The sequence below is a fragment of the Ranitomeya variabilis genome, chromosome 5 (genome assembly GCF_051348905.1).
Source record: "Ranitomeya variabilis isolate aRanVar5 chromosome 5, aRanVar5.hap1, whole genome shotgun sequence".
Lineage (NCBI taxonomy): Eukaryota > Metazoa > Chordata > Amphibia > Anura > Dendrobatidae > Ranitomeya > Ranitomeya variabilis.
This window is the reverse complement of record NC_135236.1, coordinates 631,896,951-631,921,335: the sequence shown is the minus strand read 5'-3', so window position 1 is coordinate 631,921,335 and position 24,385 is coordinate 631,896,951. Positions and strand designations below refer to the sequence as shown.

General features: G+C 47.5%; 1 protein-coding gene and 1 pseudogene across 1 annotated transcript; one reads left to right on the top strand and one right to left on the bottom strand.

The window, feature by feature from the left end:
- Positions 1-4,840: 4,840 nt before the first annotated feature.
- On the bottom strand, positions 4,841-5,220 carry LOC143773959 (histone H2B 1.2-like). The gene has a single exon (XM_077261261.1). It carries the CDS (start codon positions 5,218-5,220, stop codon positions 4,846-4,848), a length of 375 nt encoding a protein of 124 aa, XP_077117376.1. The 3' UTR covers positions 4,841-4,845.
- Positions 5,221-9,766: 4,546 nt separating this feature from the next.
- On the top strand, positions 9,767-10,086 carry LOC143773958 (histone H4-like; annotated as a pseudogene).
- The last annotated feature ends 14,299 nt before the right edge of the window (positions 10,087-24,385 follow it).

Sequence of the window (24,385 nt, the reverse complement as noted above, 5' to 3'; positions counted from 1 at the left end):
GCGTCATGTCTACACATCACTACTACCCTGATCACCTGTCTGCTCTTCCCAGGACTCTTCCTGTTCTACAACCTCCCTGCAGATAGGATATTGGGAGACATTCTGGCGGCTGCCGAGGAGTTGTGTTACCACCGGGAGTACTGCGCTCTCAGCAATCCGACAATCCTCCTGCCGGAAGCAGCCGGGGACTGGGGGAGAAGATCGAGGAAAGTGCGGGATCGGGCTAAATGTAACTTACAGGACGAGTCCCTGGCCAGTATATCGCATGCCTATAACGCTGATTGAGATGCAATGTTCTGACGGAAAAAAAATAAAAAAAATAAACGAGATTTCTTAATATTTTACTCCTCTAGACTCTCCATCCTTTTCTTCCCAAAAAGCCTCTGACCTACTCTACGACCTCCTTTCTCAGACCCATCTGTCCTCTCCAGACCCTGATTTCTTATTTATAAAGGACCTTCCTGGCAGAGGAGGGGGCAGCAGAGCATAAGGAAGATGTCGCCGATGACAGTGATTGCCATGGCAGTCGGGGGTCTAGGAAACTACCCGTGTCCCCACTGTGTATTTGCTTGTTTTTTTTATATCAGTGGAATTCATTTTTTTTTCCTCTACTTGATGAAAAATGCAGTAATTGTAAAAAAAATGTTTTACATCGCTTATTTATGAAACCGAGTCCATGATCCCCGGGCCTTTTTCAGAAAGATAATGCTACTACCCTAATCTGTGAAATGCAATGATGGCTTGTTCTAGAGTGCCTCAAATGTACCTATGGTTTCCAGATAAGGAAGCAATATTCACTGGATAGCAAAGCTGTGGGTTCCCGGTCAAAGGAGGGGAGCCGCAGCACAAGGCATCAGCCACTGAGCGGGAACGTGTTACCAATGACAACATTAGCTCCTCCCTCCCGCTCCTGATTGGCTGAATACATAAAGGTTAGGGGGTTTGAATTTCCCGCTGCTTCTAACTGTAATGACGTCACTTCCTCTATACAGAGAAGGATCCGGAAAATCTCTAGATCAACTCCACAGACCACAAATGTCTCCTGTTATTTGAGAAGAGAATCATTAACTAAACCAAATCATCTGACAAGAAGCGACTGAACAGAGCAACTTACAGAGAAATAACCAGAGTATTACTAATACTGACAAGCAGAGGCGTAGCTAGGGTTTTGGTCCAGGGGGGGCGAAGCTTCTGAGTGGGCCCCTAACCAGGTAACCTTCATTACAATTCAGTGATGCGCCCTAATAGTGGAGGAGAACCTCAGCAGATGACCGCGCTGTTACTGAAGATAATCTCTATATAAAGACCAACACTGATATTACCGCCATATGGTCAGTGGTAGATACCAGTCCTACAGAACATATAACAGATCACTGCACAGTTACAGATAATGACTTACCTCTGACGTTCTTTCTGATAGAATTGTTCATTTTTCCCGTCTTTTCCATCTGGCCCAGACCGACATGACAACTTCTTCCAGCTACAACCCATCTGCAGAGAATACAACAAAGACACGTTTCACTTCTCACATTCCAGCCCCATCACCATCTATTCCCAACCTGCACAAACTCATCATCCTGCTGACACCCCAATACTGAGCCTCTGCTGCCGTATGTGTCCCTATTACTGCACCTGATACCCGAATACTGAGCCGCTGCTGCCGTATGTGTCCCTATTACTGACCCCGATACCCCAATACTGAGCCGCTGCTGCCGTATGTGTCCCTATTACTGCCCCTGATACCCCAATACTGAGCCACTGCTGCCGTATGTGTCCCTATTACTGCCCCTGATACCCCAATACTGAGCCGCTGCTGCCGTATGTGTCCCTATTACTGCACCTGATACCCGAATACTGAGCCGCTGCTGCCGTATGTGTCCCTATTACTGCCCCTGATACCCCAATACTGAGCCGCTGCTGCCGTATGTGTCCCTATTACTGCCCCTGCTGTGTGGTTCTCTGTGCCATCTAAATTCTAAAGCACCCCTCTATAATATAGTAATGCCAGGTGCATGTGCCCTAGAAAACAGTGCCCACATTTTGTCCCCTAGAAAGTAATAATGCCCTCTGTGTGTGACCCTTTGATAGTCACAGTAACCTGAGTTCCCCTGTAAGAATAAGTGCCCACTTTACATTTAATAAAGTCCCAAGTCTCCCCCACTGTACAGCTCCCCTATACACAGTATTATGCCCCCTCACTGTATATACTGACCCGTTAATATCCCCCAAACTGGCTCCAACACTGTATGATGGCCCCGTCGCTGTAATCTCCACACTGAATGATGGCCCTCTAGATAGCCTCCATATAGCATAATACACCAGATAGTCCTCAATATGGTATAATACATTCCCCATAGGCCTCCATATAGTATCATGCACTCCCCATAGGCACACTCTATAGTAAAATGCCCTTCACATAGGAAGACTATATAGTATTATGCAGCTCCCATAGGCAGCCTCTATAAGGAAGGCTGTAAATGTGTCCCCAATCCCCTCCGCAAGGCATAAAAATGACCTCTCACTATACTCACCAACGGCGCTCACCAAGGCATCGCTTGTCTTGACTTAAGATCGCCATCCTCCATTACTGCTTCATCTGGATGACACATCCTACGTCATCCACACAGTGTCACCCATTGCGCTCCTGTGCAGGCGCACTTCTCTCTAGGCTGCTGAAAGCAGAGCCAAGTACTGTAGTGCATATGCGCTGGGAAAGGCCAAAGGGCGCTGATTACCTGGAAATAAACTGGCGCATGCGCACTACAATACTGTGCTCTGACTTCAGCAGGGCAAAGAGAAGGGCACCTGCATGGGAGTGCGATAGAGGACACTGAATGCATGATGTATCGCATCTTCCACACAAAGAGGGACAGCGATCACAGGAAGAGGGACGGCGCCGGATCAAGACTAGAGACGCCCGGACTGCGCCATCCGTGAGTATAATAACAGCTCTTTTTTGTGCCTTGCATAGAGGATTGGGGACATAGAGAGCATTCTAGAACACTATGTGAGGGCGTACAGATGCTGGCCGGACCTTATATGATGACAGGCTCCCACATGTAAAAGCCGTCCTGCAAGATTCCAGCCGCTCGCAAACTTAAGAAAATAATCATTCTCCTTCTCATAAGCTAATCAGCAGTAAATACATTATGTGCCAAGACACTTATCGATCACATGTCAGTGTTCAGTGTCTGTCCAGATTGCAGGATAAACAAGACATACAAGTTTAAAGGGAACCTGTCACCCCGTTTTTTAAAGATGAGATAAAAATAGCGTTAAATAGGGGCAGAGCTGGGCGTTACATTAGTGTCTTTTTTGTGCCTTAATTCCCCAGCTATACTGCCGAAATACCTTTGTAAAGTCGCCATTTTGGGCTGTCACTCACGCTGGTCTGGTCCTATGGGCGTGGTGACAGCGCTGTTTCTCCCCCAGATCTTGCTTATCTGTCCGTTGGTGGCGTAGTGGTGTGCGCATGTCCAGCTGCCGAATCCACTGCGCAGGTGAAGGAAAAGAGCGCGATCTGCGCTATTCAGCGGTTTATCAGTGGGCGCGGCCATCTTCCTGAGGCCGCGCGTGCGCAGATGGAGTGCTCGGCTTCCTGGGGCTTCAGGAAAATGGCCGCCGCGATCTCCATCTGCGCACGCGCGGCATCCCGCGGCCATTTTCCTGAAGCCCCGTGCAGCAGAGCCCTCCATCTGCGCACGTGCGGCCTCAGGAAGATGGCCGCCCCCACCGATCACCAGGGGAACAGCGCAGATCGCGCTCTTTTCCTTCATCTGCGCAGTGGATTCGGCAGCTGGACATGTGAAAACCACTACGCCACCAACGGACAGATAAGCAAAATCTGGGGAAAGAAACAACGATGTCACCACGCCCATATGACCAGACCAGCGTGACAGCCCAGAATGGCGACTTTACAAAGGTATTTCGGCAGTATAGGTGGGGAATAAAGGCCCAAAAAAGACGCTAATGTAAAGCACAGCTCTGCCCCTATTTAACTGTATTTTTATCTCATCTTTAAAAAACGGGGTGACAGGTTCCCTTTAAGAACCTTCATTGCTTTATATACTGTGCCTGTATGTATGTATTCAAGGCAACAGATCAGACATATGAAATAGCAAATGACATGTGCCAAGATACTCATCATGCTGTGTGGAGAGTGTCCTCTGGTCCTGGGGGCTGCTCCTCCCAGTCAGATGCTGCAGACAACATGTGTAGGCAGTGAGCTCAGGTCACAGTCCTGCTGCTGCTGCTGCTGATGATGATGATCACTTCTCTGCAGCACAGGAGCTTTGAGCAGAGCGCGCTCAGCCGGGATTGGGTGAGTGGTGAGTGACCTCCCTTCCCCCTCTCCTCCACAGACTGCAGAAGAGCGATCTCACATGACTCACTCCCTGCACTCTGATTGGAGGCCTTCTCTTCCATCTCTCTGCTGACTCCCTGTGAGCGTTTGTACCGTGCATGTTACTTTAGCTACATACACAGTACAAACGCAGGGGAAATGAAAGATAATCATTGCCCGGAGGCAGGGGCCCCTAATGCCGGCCCTGACAGTAGCGTAGCTCCGGGTGGGCCCCCTCAGAGCACAGGGCCCGGGGCGACCGCCCCCTCTGCCCCCCTGGTAGCTACGCTACTGCTGACAAGGTTTTCTCTCTCCTCCATCCACCATTTAATCACTTCTGTTACTTCACCTGCTGTTTCCCGTCACAAGACTCAGAGCCCCGGGCGGTGCGATCAGACATCTCGGGGAGACAGGACACATCAGCAGTCACAGCTCTCATGTAGGCGGGGTGGTGGCTCTTAGAAGAGCCTTTAGGGTGATGGCGGAGCAGGGGGAGGAGCAGATCACTTGGCGCTGGTGTACTTGGTGACGGCCTTGGTGCCCTCGGACACGGCGTGCTTGGCCAGCTCTCCGGGCAGCAGCAGGCGCACGGCGGTCTGGATCTCCCGGGAGGTGATGGTGGAGCGCTTGTTGTAGTGAGCCAGGCGGGAGGCTTCCCCTGCGATGCGCTCGAAGATGTCGTTGACGAAGGAGTTCATGATGCCCATGGCCTTGGAGGAGATGCCGGTGTCGGGGTGGACCTGCTTCAGCACCTTGTACACGTAGATGGCGTAGCTCTCCTTCCTGCTCTTCCTCCGCTTCTTGCCGTCCTTCTGGGTCTTGGTCACGGCTTTCTTGGAGCCCTTCTTGGGGGCTGGAGCAGACTTGGGATCAGCCATAATAAACGCAAATAGTTCTTGTCACAAGTGAGAGTAAAAAATGTTTCTGACTCTCACAGAGCAGCGGAATTTATAGCCGGCCCATGCAAATGAGCACTGATGTCAGATCGCTGTGCTATTGGGTGAGAAAAATCAGGTGACTAATATCAACAGCAGAAGCTCCGCCCTCTGCAGTTCATTGGTTACTCCATAAATAAATCTTCTCTCCATGGCCGCGCCCCCAGATTGTGCTGTTGTTAATCCCCATATACTGCGCTGTATGTTAATATAGCAATGTATACCCTCATATAGTGCTGTACAGCTCCGTATTTCGCTGTATAAACTCCACATGGTGCTTTATATCCTCAAATAGTGCTGTATACCTTACACGTAATGTTGTGTATATAGCACTGTAAACCCTCCGTCCATATCTGCTATATACTCCTCTTATAGAGCTACAAACACCATGTTGTACTACATACCCTCAATAGAGCGCTGGAACCCCCCATGTATCGTTTTTACCCATGCATAGTGATGTATACCCCCCTATAGTGCTGCATTCTTTCATATAGGAGCTTTTACCTTGGTCGGTCGTGACTTTATTGCTACCCCCCCCTGAAGAAGCCAGGGCGAAACGTACGTTGGGGAGAGGAGGATCTCTGTGGCAGTTTTTGGCATCCACGTTGACATTGTCATCCTTGCGCAGCGTCCTGACAGGTACTATAATGGTGATTTTGTGCTATTGAGCAGGGACTGTGTGGCATTATCGCTGTGGTTGATGGTTTGTCTAGGCTCATTGGAGTTCATGAGATATTTAGATACACAGCCTTCACCTGTACTGGTGATAATGGTATGCTGGTCTTGAATTACATATGCCAGCGTGGGATTTTCCAGCTCCAGGCTATTCTTTTATAGGTGTAATTGTTCTATATGTTACCCCATAGAATGGATATATACTATATTACGGGGTTCCTATTTATTGCTATGGTGGAGCTGTATACTTACCATCTTTGATTAAGCATATTGCCATACTGTCTGGAGCCCCTTCTGTTGAATGTCCTTATAATTATGTTTTTTGTCGATTATCTTTTAAAAAATATTTAATAAATATTGATGATTTTAATTCATTATTTATCATTTAATTAATGATTTTAATTATATAGTTCGATTCTGTAGGTCTTTTTTGTCAGTATGTATTATTGAAGTGCCAGTGTGGTGATATACAGGGACTCATTTGGTTGCCTTTATTGCTATCAGGTCGGTGCGATTCTCTCACTGATGTTCTCACTGTCGCAAGTGATCAGAGGACGCCACCTATTGCAAGAAGCAGAGGAGCAGTGATCGGATCTCGGCCTCTCCCCTGTGCTCCTCACCCGGATCTCTCTCTCAGCTGACCAGATTTTCTGTTCAGAGCCCAGGACTGATCGCTGCGACATTTCCCCAACTAGAAACAACGGGTGAGAAGTTGAACCGTAAGTAACTGAGCGGGAATTTCCGAAGCAACAAATCACCTGCGAGGAGGATGCGGCAACCGATCAGTCCAGCGCCGCTTCTGCGGATACTGCGCCACTAATCAGGGACTCCAGTGGGGGATCACCATACAAGAGCGGATCGTCCGACCCGACACCGGGCGTCGTCCATGCATCTGTGTCCTCTCCAGTCTTCCCGCGGTGTCTCTACGCCTAACGACGGGATAAATAGCAGGTGGCGCAATAGAGGTGAAGGCTAAATGCTGAGGAGGGTGATGGTGAGATCCGGGGCTGAGCTCCTCTACAGCTCTGAGCCAGTTGCTGTGATCAGTGTCTGTTATTTAACCCTTTGCTCCCCAGATCTGATATTCTGGGGTCTCAGTCATCTGGTAAAACATGATTCGGTTTAGTTCATGATTCTCCAAATAACCTGAGACCTTTGTGCTCGGTGGAGATTACAGACTATTTCGGATCCTTCTCTTTACAGAGGAAGAAGTTACATAATGACATTTAGAAGCTGCGGAGACGACGACGAGCGGGAAATTCAAACTCCCTAACAGTTCTGTGCTCAGCCAATCAGCAGAGGCAGGGGAGGGGCTAATGTTGGTTACAAGTTGGCAGTTCCCGCTCAGTGGCTTTTTCTGTTCTTTGTCTTCACATAACGCGTGGTCCCAGGACGGACCGATATCGGGAAATCTGCTTGTGTTGAGCGATTATTGGTTGTTTCTGGCCCATACAGGAGCCTGTATATTTCCTGATTAGGGGAGCAGTATCGGAATTCTGTGATACAAGACCTGGGGCTCAGCCATGCTTCTGTTTCCTTTCATGGATACAGAGACTTAATTTGCATTATCCAAATCCTGTGATCTGTCCGGTGTGTTCATAACCTGAGACCTTTGTGGTCGGTGGAGATTACAGACTTTTCCGGATCCTTCTCTTTACAGAGGAAGAAGTAATGGATACATAAGTATCCATTACTAATCCTATAGATATATGGTAAATAAAGACATAGTCCGTTTCCTTCGTTCTCCAGACCTCCTGTTCTGCAGTCACAGCTATTTTACTCCCCTAGACTCGCCATCCCTTTCTTCCCAAAAAAGCCTCTGTCCTACTCTACGACCTCCTTTTTCAGACCCCTCTGTCCTCTCCAGACCCTGATTTCTTATTTATAAAGGACCTTCCTGGCAGAGGAGGGGGCAGCAGAGCATAAGGAAGATGTCGCCGATGAGTGGTTGCCATGGCAGTCGGGGGTCTAGGAAACTCCTCGTGTCCTCACTGTATTTGCTTGTTTTTTTTATATCAGTGGAATTCATTTTTTTTTTCTCTACTTAATGAAAAATGCAGTAATTGTAAAAAAATGGAAACATAATTCCATATATAAAAGTACTATCACATACACTGCAATTTATCGACAGGCAGACCCAGGACAAAACACGGATAGGGCGCGGACAGATCACGGCCTCTGGTGTCATCTTTTGCCTTTGCTCAGAGGCTCAACTAATGAAACCCACAGCACAGGAAAAAGCGCACCATAATGGGGTACACATTATCACTATATAGGGGGCATAAGGCACAGTGCTTGTATGACCGACAAAGCCTCTTCTCAGAGCCGCCCACCCGTCATTAAATGAGATGCTCCCCCACTGCCTCCTGCGGATCCGTGTCCTCTCAGAGCGCTGGGTCCTTGCGCCGCTTCCACATTATTGTTCTTCTGGTAAGCGGCGGACATGAGCTGTTAACTCTTTCGTTGCTCACTGACTTTTCCAGCCGTTCATCCTTGTGATCGGAGGCTCTCTGCGTTTTGTCGCCGATTTTTCTCTGATGTTCAACCATTTTCTCCTTCAGAGCTGCTGTCGGATGTTCAGGAGACGGTTGGTTACAGTTCATTGTGCTGTATCGGAGCCTTCAAACATCAGCGAACACTAAAAGGATCATCCTGCAGTGCTCCGGTGACTCCCGGCGAGTTTTAGGGCGGATTTCTAGATTAATATGACGATCCCACACGTCGCGCTGTTTTGTCTTCTCACAAAGCGGTGTCAGATCGAGCGATCTGCTAGTGTTCAGTGATCAGCGACCGATTTCCACCCCAACAGGGGTCTGATTCCCCGGAGCAGTATACTCTCTCTATAATATAACACAAGCTCTGGATATATTTAGAAAATTATATATATATATATATATATATATATATATATATATATATATATATATATATATATATATATATATATATATAGGTTATAAAGACAAAATCGGACAACAGATCATAATAGAGACGGGTATAACGAGCAGTGACTGACGGCAGCGGTCTGTGGAGGAAAGAGTTAATTAAAAATACTATCCGAAAGGAAGAGATCAAGCTGAAAATGCAGCAGAGCAATGAAAGCGTTAACAGCCTGCCTCCAACAGCAGAACACAGGAATCAGGCGGCACTAGGACCCAGTGCGTGAGGGATGCGGCGGACAATCATCCATCAGTAGTTACACCAGTATACCTCGATATAGCGCTGCATACCGTCAGTGAATATCCTCCATAGCGCCGAGTACACTTCGGACTTACATAGTAAACGTGACAGAACCAATGACCGAGATATATGGTATATTTGAGTATCCCCATGTTCTTCTGGGTTGGCGCCGCCCGGGGACTGGCTACATGCAGCTCACTGCTCTGTAGTGACCGGTAATGGCCGCCAGTCGTGTACTGATGAGTGACTGCCCGGGAGCAGATGAGTTTTCTGGAGATCATTGCCCCTAAAATATATTTTTATTCAACTTTCAAACATGTGGCAGAAGCTGAAAAGTAGCAACAGGAAACTACAATGAAAGTAAAAATCAAAATAGCCAACAGATCTAGCAGCGGCGCAGATGAGGAGAAGAATAGAGAAGCGCGGAAAAAAAAACAGAACAATAAGCGGGAAATTCAAAATCTGCAACCGTTCTGTGTTCAACCAATCGGGAACAAAAGGGAGGAGCTAACTAATAGAAATCACGCCCCAGAAGCGCGTCATCTCTGCTGTTCTCGCTCCGGTCCGCTCACTCTCTACATAAAGGAAGGACTCTGTACTGATCTGTCATCGTTTTCTGCTGACTATGTGGAAGATGTCAGGTCGCGGTAAAGGAGGGAAAGGTCTCGGGAAGGGCGGCGCCAAGCGGCACAGGAAGGTGCTCCGTGATAACATCCAGGGCATCACCAAGCCTGCCATCCGCCGTCTCGCCCGCAGAGGAGGCGTCAAGCGCATCTCCGGCCTCATCTATGAAGAGACTCGCGGTGTCCTGTAAGTCTTCCTGGAGAACGTGATCCGTGACGCCGTCACCTACACCGAGCACGCCAAGAGGAAGACCGTCACCGCTATGGACGTGGTGTACGCGCTCAAGCGCCAGGGCCGCACTCTCTACGGCTTCGGAGGTTAAGTGTGTTCTCTTCTTTATCCCAACTCCCCAAAGGCTCTTATCAGAGCCGCCCACATTTTGCATGAAAGACTACAATACCTGCTCCTGGAATAGAAGCATTAATGTGATCGGACTGTAGATTTGCAGCAGAACATGCGGAAGCCTCAATCTGCTCTCGGTCACTGGTTCTGTCACGTTTACTATGTAAGTCCGAAGTGTATTCGGCGCTATTGAGGATATTCACTGACGGTATGCAGCGCTATATCGGGGTATACTGGTGTAACTACTGATGGATGATTGTCCGCCACATCCCTCACGCACTGGGTCCTAGTGCCGCCTGATTCCTGTGTTCTGCTGTTGGAGGCAGATGGGCTGTTACGCTTTCATTGCTCTGCTGCATTTTCAGCTTGATCTCTTTCGGATATTATTTTTAATTAACTCTTTCCTCCACAGACCGCTGCCGTCAACTGCTCGTTATACCCGTCTCTATTAAGATCTGTTGTCTGATTTTGTTTTTTATAACCCACATATATATGTATACTAAATATATCCGGAGCTTGTGTTATATTAGAGAACGGATACTGCTCCGGGGATTCAGACCCCTGTTGGGTGGAAATCGTTCGTTGATCACTGAACACTAGCAGATCGCTCGATCTGACACAGCTTTGTGAGAAGACAAAACAGCGCGACGTGTGGGAACGTCATATCATTAATCTAGAAATCCGCCCTAAAACTCGCCGGGAGTCACCGGAGCACTTCAGGATGACCCTTTTAGTGTTCGCTGATGTTTGAAGGCTCCGATACAGCACAATGAGCTGTAACCAACCGTCTCCTGAACATTCAACAGCAGCTCTGAAGGAGAAAATGGTGGAACATCAGCGGAAAGTCGGCGACAAAACGCAGAGAGCTCCGATCAGGGCTTGTTTCCACATGCGAGAATCACGTCCGTGTCTCGCATGTAGAAACCAAGCTCTGGTGTCTGCACTCCGGAGCAGAGCGTGCGGCCGCATAGGAACACATGGAGCCGCACAGCTCCGCTCCTGAGTGCCGGCGCCACAGCTTGGTTTCTACATGCGAGACACGGACGTGATTCTCGCATGTGGAAACAAGCCCTTACAAGGAGGAACGGCTGGAAAAGTCAGTGAGCAACGAGAGAGTTAACAGCTCATGTCCGCCGCTTAGCAGAAGAATGTGGAAGAGGCGCAAGGACCCAGCGCTCTGAGAGGACACGGATCCGGAGGAGCAGCTCATGTAATGACGGGGTGGGCGGCTTTGTCAGTGGGGAGATTGATACAAGCACTGTGCCGTATGCCCCCTATATAGTGATGTGTACCCCGTTATGCTGCGCTTTTCCGTGTGCTGTGGGTTTTATTACTTGAGCCACTGAGCAAAGGCAACAAATGACACCAGAGGCCGTGTTCTGTCCGCGCCCTATCCGTGTATTGTCCTGGCTCTGCCTGTCGATAAATTGCAGTGTGTATGTGATAGTACTTTTATATATGGAGTTATGATTCCATTTTTTTACAATTACTGCATTTTTCATCAAGTAGAGAAATAAAAAAACAAGCAAATACATAGTGGGGACACGGGTAGTGTCCTAGACCTCCGACTGCCATGGCAACCACTGTCATCGGCGACATCTTCCTTATGCTCTGCTGCCCCCTCCTCTGCCAGGAAGGTCCTTTATAAATAAGAAATCAGGGTCTGTAGGAGAGGACAGTGGGGTCTGTCCCTGAATAGCGGCGCTGGACATAGCGGGGAGCCGGTACACTGACTGATCGGTGGCCGCATTCTCCTCGCAGGTGATTTGTTGCTTCGGACATTCAGTTACTGACGGTTCTCACCAGTTGTTTCTAGTTGGGGAAATGTCGCAGCGATCAGTCCTGGGCTCTGAACAGACAATCTGGTCAGCTGTGAGAGATCCGGGTGAGGAGCACAGGGGAGAGGCCGAGATCCGATCACTAGGGTTGAGCGAAACGGGTCGATCATTTTCAAAAGTCGCCGACTTTTGGCTAAGTCGGCGTCTCATGAAACCCGATCCGACCCCTGTGCTTGTCGGCCATGCGGTACGCGACTTTCGCGCCAAAGTCGCGTTTCAATGACGCGAAAAGCGCCATTTCTCAGCCAATGAAGGTGAACGCAGAGTGTGGGCAGCGTGATGACATAGATCCTGGTCCCCACCATCTTAGAGAAGGGCATTGCAGTGATTGGCTTGCTGTCTGCGGCGTCACAGGGGCTATAAAGGGGCGTTCCCGCCGACCGCCATCTTACTGCTGCTGATCTGAGCTTAGGGAGAGGTTGCTGCCGCTTCATCAGAAGCAGGGAGAGCGTTAGGCAGGGTCCACTAACCACCAAACCGCTTGTGCTGCAGCGATTTCCACTGTCCAACACCACCTTCGGTGTGCAGGAACAGTGGAAGCTATTTTTTTTTTTTTTTCCCCTCAGCGCTGTAGCTCATTGGGCTGCCCTAGAAGGCTCCGTGATAGCTGTATTGCTGTGTGTACGCCACTGTGGAAACCAACTGCTTTTTTCAAAGCACATATCCTCTTGTTCCTTCCTTTCTGCACAGCTATCTTTTTTGTTTGTCCACACTTTTTATTTAATTTGTGCATCAGTCCACTCCTATTGCTGCCTGCCATACCTGGCTTACATTACTGCAGGGAGATAGTAATTGTAGGACAGTTTTTTTTTTTTTTTGTTTTTTTTTTGTGGGAGATTAAGATTGGCATTTCTGCTACAGTGCCATCCCTGTGTGTGCCATCTCTCACTGAGTGGGCCATAGAAAGCCTATTTATTTTTTCCGTGATTTGTGTTCTAAAATCTACCTCAACACAGAAACACTACATCAATCAGTGGGAGAAAAATATTGGCCTCAGTCAGGGCTTGTGTGCCACTGCTGTGTGTGCGCTATCATTCAGTGGGCTATAGCAAGCCTATATTTTTTTTTTTTTTTTTTTTTTAATATTATTTGGTTTCAAAAGTCTCCCTGAAAAAAAAAAAAAACCTAAAAAAACAGTGGGAGAGTAATATTGCCCTTTCAGCTTGTGTGCCAGTCTTGACTCCTGGGTGTGCCACCTCTCTCCCTCTCATTCAGTGGGCCATAGAAAGCCTATTTATTTTTTTTTTTAAATATTATTGGGTTTCTAAAGTCTCCCTGAAAAAAACAAAAAATACATAAAAAAACAGTGGGAGAGTAATATTGCCCTTTCAGCTTGTGTGCCAGTCTTGACTCCTGGGTGTGCCACCTCTCTCCCTTTCATTCAGTGGGCCATAGAAAGCCTATTTTTTTTTTTTTAATATTATTTGGTTTCTAATTCTCCCTGAAAAAAAAAAAAAAACCTAAAAAAACAGTGGGAGAGTAATATTGCCCTTTCAGCTTGTGTGCCAGTCTTGACTCCTGGGTGTGCCACCTCTCTCCCTCTCATTCAGTGGGCCATAGAAAGCCTATTTATTTTTTTTTTTAAATATTATTGGGTTTCTAAAGTCTCCCTGAAAAAAACAAAAAATACATAAAAAAACAGTGGGAGAGTAATATTGCCCTTTCAGCTTGTGTGCCAGTCTTGACTCCTGGGTGTGCCACCTCTCTCCCTTTCATTCAGTGGGCCATAGAAAGCCTATTTTTTTTTTTTTAATATTATTTGGTTTCTAATTCTCCCTGAAAAAAAAAAAAAAACCTAAAAAAACAGTGGGAGAGTAATATTGCCCTTTCAGCTTGTGTGCCAGTCTTGACTCCTGGGTGTGCCACCTCTCTCCCTCTCATTCAGTGGGCCATAGAAAGCCTATTTATTTTTTTTTTTAAATATTATTGGGTTTCTAAAGTCTCCCTGAAAAAACAAAAAATACATAAAAAAACAGTGGGAGAGTAATATTGCCCTTTCAGCTTGTGTGCCAGTCTTGACTCCTGGGTGTGCCACCTCTCTCCCTTTCATTCAGTGGGCCATAGAAAGCCTATTTATTTTTTCCGTGATTTGTGTTCTAAATTCTACCTCAACACAAAAACACTACATCAATCAGTGGGAGAAAAATATTGGCCTCAGTAAGGGCTTGTGTGCCACTGCTGTGTGTGCTATCTCTCATTCAGTGGGCTATAGCAAGCCTATTTTTTTTTTTTTTTTTTTTTTTTTAATATTATTTGGTTTCTAAAGTCTCCCTGAAAAAAAAAAAAAACCTAAAAAAACAGTGGGAGAGTAATATTGCCCTTTCAGCTTGTGTGCCAGTCTTGACTCCTGGGTGTGCCACCTCTCTCCCTCTCATTCAGTGGGCCATAGAAAGCCTATTTATTTTTTTTTTTAAATATTATTGGGTTTCTAAAGTCTCCCTGAAAAAAACAAAAAATACATAAAAAAACAGTGGGAGAGTAATATTGCCCTTTCAGCTTGTGTGCCAGTCTTGACTCCTGGGTGTGCCACCTCTCTCCCTCTCATTCAGTGGGCCATAGAAAGCCTATTTATTTTTTTTTTTAAATATTATTGGGTTTCTAAAGTCTCCCTGAAAAAAACAAAAAATACATAAAAAAACAGTGGGAGAGTAATATTGCCCTTTCAGCTTGTGTGCCAGTCTTGACTCCTGGGTGTGCCACCTCTCTCCCTTTCATTCAGTGGGCCATAGAAAGCCTATTTTTTTTTTTTTAATATTATTTGGTTTCTAATTCTCCCTGAAAAAAAAAAAAAAACCTAAAAAAACAGTGGGAGAGTAATATTGCCCTTTCAGCTTGTGTGCCAGTCTTGACTCCTGGGTGTGCCACCTCTCTCCCTCTCATTCAGTGGGCCATAGAAAGCCTATTTATTTTTTTTTTTAAATATTATTGGGTTTCTAAAGTCTCCCTGAAAAAACAAAAAATACATAAAAAAACAGTGGGAGAGTAATATTGCCCTTTCAGCTTGTGTGCCAGTCTTGACTCCTGGGTGTGCCACCTCTCTCCCTTTCATTCAGTGGGCCATAGAAAGCCTATTTTTTTTTTTTTTAATATTATTTGGTTTCTAATTCTCCCTGAAAAAAAAAAAAAAACCTAAAAAAACAGTGGGAGAGTAATATTGCCCTTTCAGCTTGTGTGCCAGTCTTGACTCCTGGGTGTGCCACCTCTCTCCCTCTCATTCAGTGGGCCATAGAAAGCCTATTTATTTTTTTTTTTAAATATTATTGGGTTTCTAAAGTCTCCCTGAAAAAACAAAAAATACATAAAAAAACAGTGGGAGAGTAATATTGCCCTTTCAGCTTGTGTGCCAGTCTTGACTCCTGGGTGTGCCACCTCTCTCCCTTTCATTCAGTGGGCCATAGAAAGCCTTTTTTTTTTTTGGTTTTTTTAATATTATTTGGTTTCTAAAGTCTCCCTGAAAAAAACAAAAAAAACATAAAAAACAGTGGGAGAGTAATATTGCCCTTTCAGCTTGTGCGCCAGTCTTGACTCCTGGTTGTGCCACCTCTCTCTCTCTAATTGTGGGCCATAGAAAGCCTTTTTTTTTTTTTTTTTAATATTATTTGGTTTCTAAAGTCTCCCTGAGAAAAAAAAATAAATAAATTAGGTGGGAGATTAATATTGACATTAGTGCTTGAGTGACAGTCCTGCGTGTGTGTCATCTCTGTGATTTTGTGCCACAGAAAACAGAGTGTGTAACATTGTGCCTGATTTTCCTTGTGGTCTCACCAACCTGTTAAGGGATATTGAAATCATACTGAAGTTATAGCTCACCGTGTAAGTTGTTTGATAGCAACAAATAAAGTTACTTTGGTTAAGATTTTAAAACAATGAGGAAGTCTGGTGCAAGAGGTCGTCGTGGGCGTTCATTGTCAGCTGGTAATGATGGTAGTGGTAGTGGAGCATCAGGTGGTCGTGGGGATAAAAATATTCCACCTAAGTCTGGAGCTGTGGAGCCAGTTTCGTCGTCAGGCTACACAAGGCCTCGAACGCTCTCTTTTCTGGGAGTAGGAAAACCGCTTTTAAAGGCGGAGCAGCAACAGCAAGTTTTGGCTTACATTGCAGACTCAGCCTCTAGCTCTTTTGCCTCCTCTTCCGAAACTGGTAAATGTAAAAGCAGCGCGTCGCTTGTGGATGTTCACGGTCAGGGACAAGTCGCTTCCTTGTCCTCCTCAGCAAAAACTACAACAAGAGAGAAGGATGCAGCAGGCGACACAACGGGTCACTCCATGGAGCTCTTTACACATACCGTCCCTGGCTTAGAAAGTGAAACATTTAACAGGCCATGCCCATTACAAGTATATTCTGACATGGAGTGCACTGATGCACAGCCACAGCCAGAGTACTATGCTGCTCCTTTGACTCAGACCACCACATTGCCCTCTCAGGGTACAGATCCACAATCAGACCCTGATGAGACTATGTTGCCCCGCCACGAACGCTATACCACCGACCGACACAGTGACACAGACGAAGTTGCACACGAGCTCGAAGAGGAGGTAATAGATGACCCAGTTATTGACCCCGATTGGCAGCCATTGGGGGAACAGGGTGCAGGCGGCAGTAGTTCAGAAGCGGAGGTGGAGGAGGGGCCGCAGCAGGCATCAACATCGCAACAGGTTCCATCTGCCGGGCCCGTATCTGGACCAAAACGCGTGTCAAAGCCAAAACCTGTTGGAGCACAGCGTTGCCATCCGGTTAAAGCTCAGTCTGCAATCCCTGAAAAGGGATCAGAGTCTAGGAAGAGTGCAGTCTGGCATTTTTTTAAACAACATCCAACTGATCAGCGCAAAGTCATCTGTCAAAAATGTTCAACTAGCTTAAGCAGAGGTCAGAATCTGAAAAGTCTAAATACTAGTTGCATGCATAGACACTTAACCACCATGCATTCTCAAGCCTGGACTAACTACCAAACGTCCCTCAAGGTTGTAGCACCCTCGGCCAATGAAGCTAGTCAGCAACGCAACATCCCTTCCGTCACTGTAAGGCCACCATTTTCCGCACCACCGGCAGTATCTGTGCAGGTTTCTTTGCCAGCCAAAAGCAGTCAGGGTCAGGGAATCACCAGTTTTGTAGGAGGAAATATTGCATGTAGGGCACCGGCGGAAACAATACCGTCTCCAACCGTCTCTCAGTCTGCCATGTCCACCGGCACACCCGAAAGTTCCACGATCTACAGCTCTCCAGTCCAGCTCACCCTACATGAGACTCTGGTTAGAAAAAGGAAGTACTTATCCTCGCATCCGCGTACACAGGGTTTTAACGCCCACATAGCTAGACTAATCTCGTTAGAGATGATGCCCTACCGGTTAGTTGAAAGCGAAGCTTTCAAAGCCCTGATGGAGTACGCTGAACCACGATACGAGCTACCCAGTCGACACTTTTTTTCCAGAAAAGCCATCCCAGCCCTGCACCAGCATGTTAAACAGCGCATCGTCCATGCACTCAGGCAATCTGTGAGTACAAAGGTGCACCTGACTACAGATGCATGGACCAGTAGGCATGGCCAGGGACGTTATGTGTCCATCACGGCACACTGGGTGAATGTGGTGGATGCAGGGTCCACAGGCGACATCAATTTAGGGACAGTTGTGCCTAGCCCACGGTCTAGGAAACAGTTGGCTGTAGGCGTTCGCACCCCCTCCTCCTCCTCCTCGTCCTCCTGCAGAAGCTACAGCTCTTCCACAGAACGCAGTCGGCCAACCACTCCATCGGCAGATGACACTGTTGCACACCAGTTGTCCCATTATGGGCCAGCTACTGCCAAGCGTCAGCAGGCTGTATTGGCTATGAAGTGTTTGGGCGACAACAGACACACCGCGGAAGTTCTGTCCGAGTTCTTGCAACAAGAAACGCAGTCGTGGCTGGGCACAGTAGATCTTGAGGCAGGCAAGGTAGTGAGTGATAACGGAAGGAATTTCATGGCTGCCATCTCCCTTTCCCAACTGAAACACATTCCTTGCCTGGCTCACACCTTAAACCTGGTGGTGCAGTGCTTATTGAAAACTTATCCTGGGTTCTCCGACCTGCTCCTCAAAGTGCGTGCACTTTGCTCACATATCCGACGTTCGCCTGTACACGCCAGCCGTATGCAGACCTATCAGCGGTCTTTGAACCTTCCCCAGCATCGCCTAATCATAGACGTTGCAACAAGGTGGAACTCAACACTGCACATGCTTCAGAGACTGTGCGAACAGAGGCGTGCTGTTATTTATTTGTGGGAGGATACACGGGCAGGCAGTAGGATGGCAGACATGGAGTTGTCAGGTGTGCAGTGGTCGAAGATACAAGACATGTGTCAAGTCCTTCAGTGTTTTGAGGAATGCACACGGCTGGTTAGTGCAGACAACGCCGTAATAAGCATGAGCATCCCCCTAATGCGTCTGCTGATGCAAAGTTTGACGCACATAAAGGAGCAGGCGTCTGCACCAGAGGAAGAGGGAAGCCTTGATGACAGTCAGCCATTGTCTGGTCAGGGCAGTGTACAGGACGAGGTAGCGGGCGAAGAGGAGGTGGAGGACGAGGAGGATGATGGGGATGAGTATATTTTTAATGCGGAAACTTTCACGGGGGCACAGGAAATTGGTTGCGTGTCACGGCCGGGTTCTGGTTTTTTGAGGGACACAAGTGACGTAGATTTGCCTGCAACTGCCCCTCAACCAATCACAACCGGAGATTTGACAAGTGGAACTTTGGCCCACATGGCGGATTATGCCTTACGTATCCTACAAAGGGACACACGCATTACGAAAATGATGAACGATGACGATTACTGGTTGGCCTGCCTCCTTGATCCACGCTATAAAGGCAAATTGCAAAATGTTATGCCACATGAGAACTTGGAACTAATATTAGCAACCAAACAATCAACTCTTGTTGACCGTTTGCTTCAGGCATTCCCAGCACACAGCGCACGTGATCGTTCTCACACGAGCTCCAGGGGGCAGCAGACTAGGAGTGTTAGGGGTGCACACATCAGAAGTGGCGTTGGACAGAGGGGTTTTCTGACCAGGTTGTGGAGTGATTTTGCTATGACCGCAGACAGGACAGGTACTGCTGCATCAATTGAAAGTGACAGGAGACAACATTTGTCCAGTATGGTTACTAACTATTTTTCATCCCTTATCGATGTTCTCCCTCAACCGTCATTCCCATTTGATTACTGGGCCTCCAAATTAGACACCTGGCCAGAATTGGCAGAATATGCATTGCAGGAGCTTGCTTGCCCGGCAGCAAGTGTCCTATCAGAAAGAGTATTCAGTGCTGCAGGGTCAATATTAACCGAAAAAAGGACTCGTCTGGCTACCCAAAATGTTGACGATCTAACATTCATTAAAATGAACCACAACTGGATTTCAAAATCTTTTGCCCCACCTTGCCCGGCCGACACCTAGCTTTCCTATGAAAAGCTCTTGCCTGTGAATTACTTTTCTAATGTCTAATTTGCTGCTGCAGATTGTACAGCATACGACATGTTTACACCTCCCTAAATGGCCAAACTCCCCACACGGGGCCGTGGTATCGCGACTTGGCGCAAGCACCCGTGAGACTGCTGTTTGTCTGAAGAGGTGGGTGTGCTCGCTTTTGGTTGACGGCATTGCTACTGGGTCCCTCATAGTACAATGTAGTGTCTCTGGCGGTGGTGGTGCGCACCCAACGTCAGACACACCGTTGTAACATGAGTGGCCCTGGGGCGGTCCCGCCGGCCTCAAGAGAGTTCCCCCCTACCCCAGCTCAAACTGGGCTGTACTACGTGCAAAATTATGTCGCACAGCTCCACCAATCTTTAGTCTATTCGCTGACATCATTCAATGTCTGGCACTGACAATACAAATTTGTAGACATCTATGATGCAACTTAAAGTAGTCTGTGTCTGTGTCCTATATTGGCACCATTAAATAGTTACTGCCAAATTACTATGTCAGAAACACAGCAGATGAGCCCACCCCTGTACCTAAGTATGCCATCTTTTTTTTTGTTTTGGTTGTTTTGCGAGACATTAACATCTATTTATATTTTGGGAGTACTGGGACAGACACTCCTTGCACTACTCCTCCACTCAGCACCAAGCTGCCTGCCCGTGTATCCATGTAACCGCTGTAAAACTGCCATGAGCCTATTGTTTGTTATTTTAGGCCTTTGATAGCCTGTCTGCGGTCCCTACTCCTCCACTGACCACCAAGCTGCCTGCCCGTGTATCCATGTAACCGCTGTAAAACTGCCATGAGCCTATTGTTTGTTATTTTAGGCCTTTGAAGCCTTTCTGCGCTCCCTCCTTCCACTAGTCCTCCACTGACCAGACCACTGCTGCCCGTGTACCCCTGGAACCAATTTTAAAGTGCCTACAGCCAGCCCATTTTATTGTGTTAGGCCTTCGAAGCCTGTCTGCGGTCCATACTTCCACTAGTCCTCCACTGACCAGACCACTGCTGCCCGTGTACCCCTGGAACCAATTTTAAAGTGCCTACAGCCAGCCCATTTTATTGTGTTAGGCCTTCGAAGCCTGTCTGCGGTCCATACTTCCACTAGGCCTCCACTGACCAGACCACTGCTGCCCGTGTACCCCTGGAACCAATTTTAAAGTGCCTACAGCCAGCCCATTTTATTGTGTTAGGCCTTCGAAGCCTGTCTGCGGTCCATACTTCCACTAGTCCTCCACTGACCAGACCACTGCTGCCCGTGTACCCCTGGAACCAATTTTAAAGTGCCTACAGCCAGCCCATTTTATTGTGTTAGGCCTTCGAAGCCTGTCTGCGGTCCATACTTCCACTAGGCCTCCACTGACCAGACCACTGCTGCCCGTGTACCCCTGGAACCAATTTTAAAGTGCCTACAGCCAGCCCATTTTATTGTGTTAGGCCTTCGAAGCCTGTCTGCGGTCCCTCCTTCCACTAGGCCTCCACTGACCAGACCACTGCTGCCCGTGTACCCCTGGAACCAATTTTAAAGTGCCTACAGCCAGCCCATTTTATTGTGTTAGGCCTTCGAAGCCTGTCTGCGGTCCCTCCTTCCACTAGGCCTCCACTGACCAGACCACTGCTGCCCGTGTACCCCTGGAACCAATTTTAAAGTGCCTACAGCCAGCCCATTTTATTGTGTTAGGCCTTCGAAGCCTGTCTGCGGTCCATACTTTAAATACTCCTCCACTCACCACCAAGCTGCCTGCCCGTGTATCCATGTAACCGCTGTAAAACTGCCATGAGCCTATTGTTTGTTATGTTAGGCCTTTGATAGCCTGTCTGCGGTCCTTACTTTAAATACTCCTCCACTCACCACCTAGCTGCCTGTGTATCCATGTAACCGATGTAAAACTGCCATGACTGCCTACTGTTTGTTATTTTAGGCCTTTGATAGCCTGTCTGCGGCCCCTACTTGCAATACTCCTCCACTGACCACAATGCTGCCTGGAGTGCCTGCCTGTGTATCCATGTAACCGATGTAAAACTGCCATGACTGCCTACTGTTTGTTATTTTAGGCCTTTGATAGCCTGTCTGCGGCCCCTACTTGCAATACTCCTCCACTGAGCACAATGCTGCCTGGAGTGCCTGCCTGTGTATCCATGTAACCGATGTAAAACTGCCATGACTGCCTACTGTTTGTTATTTTAGGCCTTTGATAGCCTGTCTGCAGCCCCTACTTGCAATACTCCTCCACTGACCACACCAATGCTGCCCGTGTACCCCTGGAACCTATTTAAAAGTTCATAGAGCCTAGTTATATATTTTATTTACTATTAATAAGGCCATGATGGACTACGCTGTACCACGCTACAAGCTAACCAGTCGACACTTCTTTTGCGAGAAAAGCCATCCCAACCCTCCACCAGCATGTAGAAGACCGCATTGTCCATGCACTCTGGCAATCTGTGAGTACAAAGGTGCACCTGACAACAGACGCATGGACCTGTAGGCATGGCCACGGAAGATTACGTGTCCATTACGGCGCAATGGGTTAATGTGGTGGATGCATGGTCCACAGGGGACAGCCTACTAAGTCTGTCTGCAGTCCCTAATTCAAATTGTCCTCCACTGTCTAAATCGGAACTTCCACCTTCTGGCTTTCGGCCTATAGTATCAGAAATTAAACTGCATTTGGCCTTCAACTTTGGTTAGGGCCTACTAACGGCTTCTGCCCCTCCCTGGTGTTGTCCTCAACTAAATAAAGCTGAGCTTCAACCTTCCGGCTCTCATTAAGTGGTTTTAAAAAAAAAATGGTGGTTAGGGCCTACTAACGGCTTCTGCCCCTCCCTGGTGTTGTCCTCAACTAAATAAAGCTGAGCTTCAACCTTCCGGCTCTCATTATGTGGTTTTAAAAAAAAAAATGGTGGTTAGGGCCTACTAACGGCTTCTGCCCCTCCCTGGTGTTGTCCTCAACTAAATAAAGCTGAGCTTCAACCTTCCGGCTCTCATTAAGTGGTTTTTAAAAAAAAATGGTGGTTAGGGCCTACTAACGGCTTCTGCCCCTCCCTGGTGTTGTCCTCAACTAAATAAAGCTGAGCTTCAACCTTCCGGCTCTCATTAAGTGGTTTTAAAAAAAAAAAAATTGGTGGTTAGGGCCTACTAACGGCTTCTGCCCCTCCCTGGTGTTGTCCTCAACTAAATAAAGCTGAGCTTCAACCTTCCGGCTCTCATTATGTGGTTTAAAAAAAAAAAATGGTGGTTAGGGCCTACTAACGGCTTCTGCCCCTCCCTGGTGTTGTCCTCAACTAAATAAAGCTGAGCTTCAACCTTCCGGCTCTCATTAAGTGGTTTTAAAAAAAAAATGGTGGTTAGGGCCTACTAACGGCTTCTGCCCCTCCCTGGTGTTGTCCTCAACTAAATAAAGCTGAGCTTCAACCTTCCGGCTCTCATTAAGTGGTTTTAAAAAAAAAATGGTGGTTAGGGCCTACTAACGGCTTCTGCCCCTCCCTGGTGTTGTCCTCAACTAAATAAAGCTGAGCTTCAACCTTCCGGCTCTCATTATGTGGTTTTAAAAAAAAAAAAAATGGTGGTTAGGGCCTACTAACGGCTTCTGCCCCTCCCTGGTGTTGTCCTCAACTAAATAAAGCTGAGCTTCAACCTTCCGGCTCTCATTAAGTGGTTTTAAAAAAAAAATGGTGGTTAGGGCCTACTAACGGCTTCTGCCCCTCCCTGGTGTTGTCCTCAACTAAATAAAGCTGAGCTTCAACCTTCCGGCTCTCATTATGTGGTTTTAAAAAAAAAATGGTGGTTAGGGCCTACTAACGGCTTCTGCCCCTCCCTGGTGTTGTCCTCAACTAAATAAAGCTGAGCTTCAACCTTCCGGCTCTCATTAAGTGGTTTTAAAAAAAAAAAAAATGGTGGTTAGGGCCTACTAACGGCTTCTGCCCCTCCCTGGTGTTGCCCTCAACTAAATAAAGCTGAGCTTCAACCTTCTGCTCCAAATTACCATTTTAAAAAATGCAATAGGCTTTTCCGGCCTACTAAAGGTGTCTGCCCCTCCCTGGTGTTGTCCTCAACTGAACAAAGCTGAGCTTCCACATTCTGGCTTTCGCCCTATACTATCAGATATTAAACTGCATTTGGCCTACTAGTGTGGTTAGGCCCTTGAAACAGTGTCTGCTGCTCTTGGGTTTGCTACTCCACTGAACAAAGCAATGCCGCCTGTTTAGTCCTGTTACCAATTTTGAACTGCATGTAGCCTACTTTATTCTTTGGCCCTATATCTGTTTCCTCCTCATCCTGCCCATTGCCCAGCCACTGCTAAATGAGTCTGCTGGTACATTGACCTAGACCACTACATTCCCCTTGTACTCTACACAGCCAGAATCTGACCCTGCTGAAAGTAAGGTTCCCCTTCCCGCATGTTATACCACCTTACACAGGGACAAAGAGGAAGGTGCAGATGAAAGTGCAGGTTCCTTCATCAGGTGGGGGGGCATACTCGTTGGCGACGTCACTGGCACAGGGCCCCTCAGAGTACGCAAAAGTGTCGCTGCTGGTGGGAGGCGCCCCCGCCATGCAAACACACCGCCGTACTTTGAGGGGCCCTGTGCCAGTGGCAATGCGAACGAGTGGGCCCCCCCTGCTTGCTCAGGATCACAGCACTTGCAACTTTTAAATACTTACCTTTCCCTGCAACACCGCCGTGACGTAGTCCGCATTTCCTGGGCCCACGAAAAACTTGAGCCAGCCCTACTCCCCCCACAACTTTCCCCCAATTCCTTATGCCCAACTATTATTATACAGTTAATTAAGATTGGCAAGCTTCAGAAACAAGAATGGATGTTTTTGGCATTAAAATGGGCACTGTAGGTGTTTTCCTGGCCTCCACTCACTGCCGACTATGCTTCCCCATTGACTTGCATTGGGTTTCGTGTTTCGGTCGATCCCCGACTTTTAGCGATAATCGGCCGACTGCACTCGACTCGACTCTGGACAAAATCGGGTTTCCC

Coding starts and splice junctions, on each gene's coding strand:
- LOC143773959 (XM_077261261.1), bottom strand. CDS start 5,220: ATGGCTGATCCCAAGTCTGCTCCAGCCCCCAAGAAGGGCTCCAAGAAA.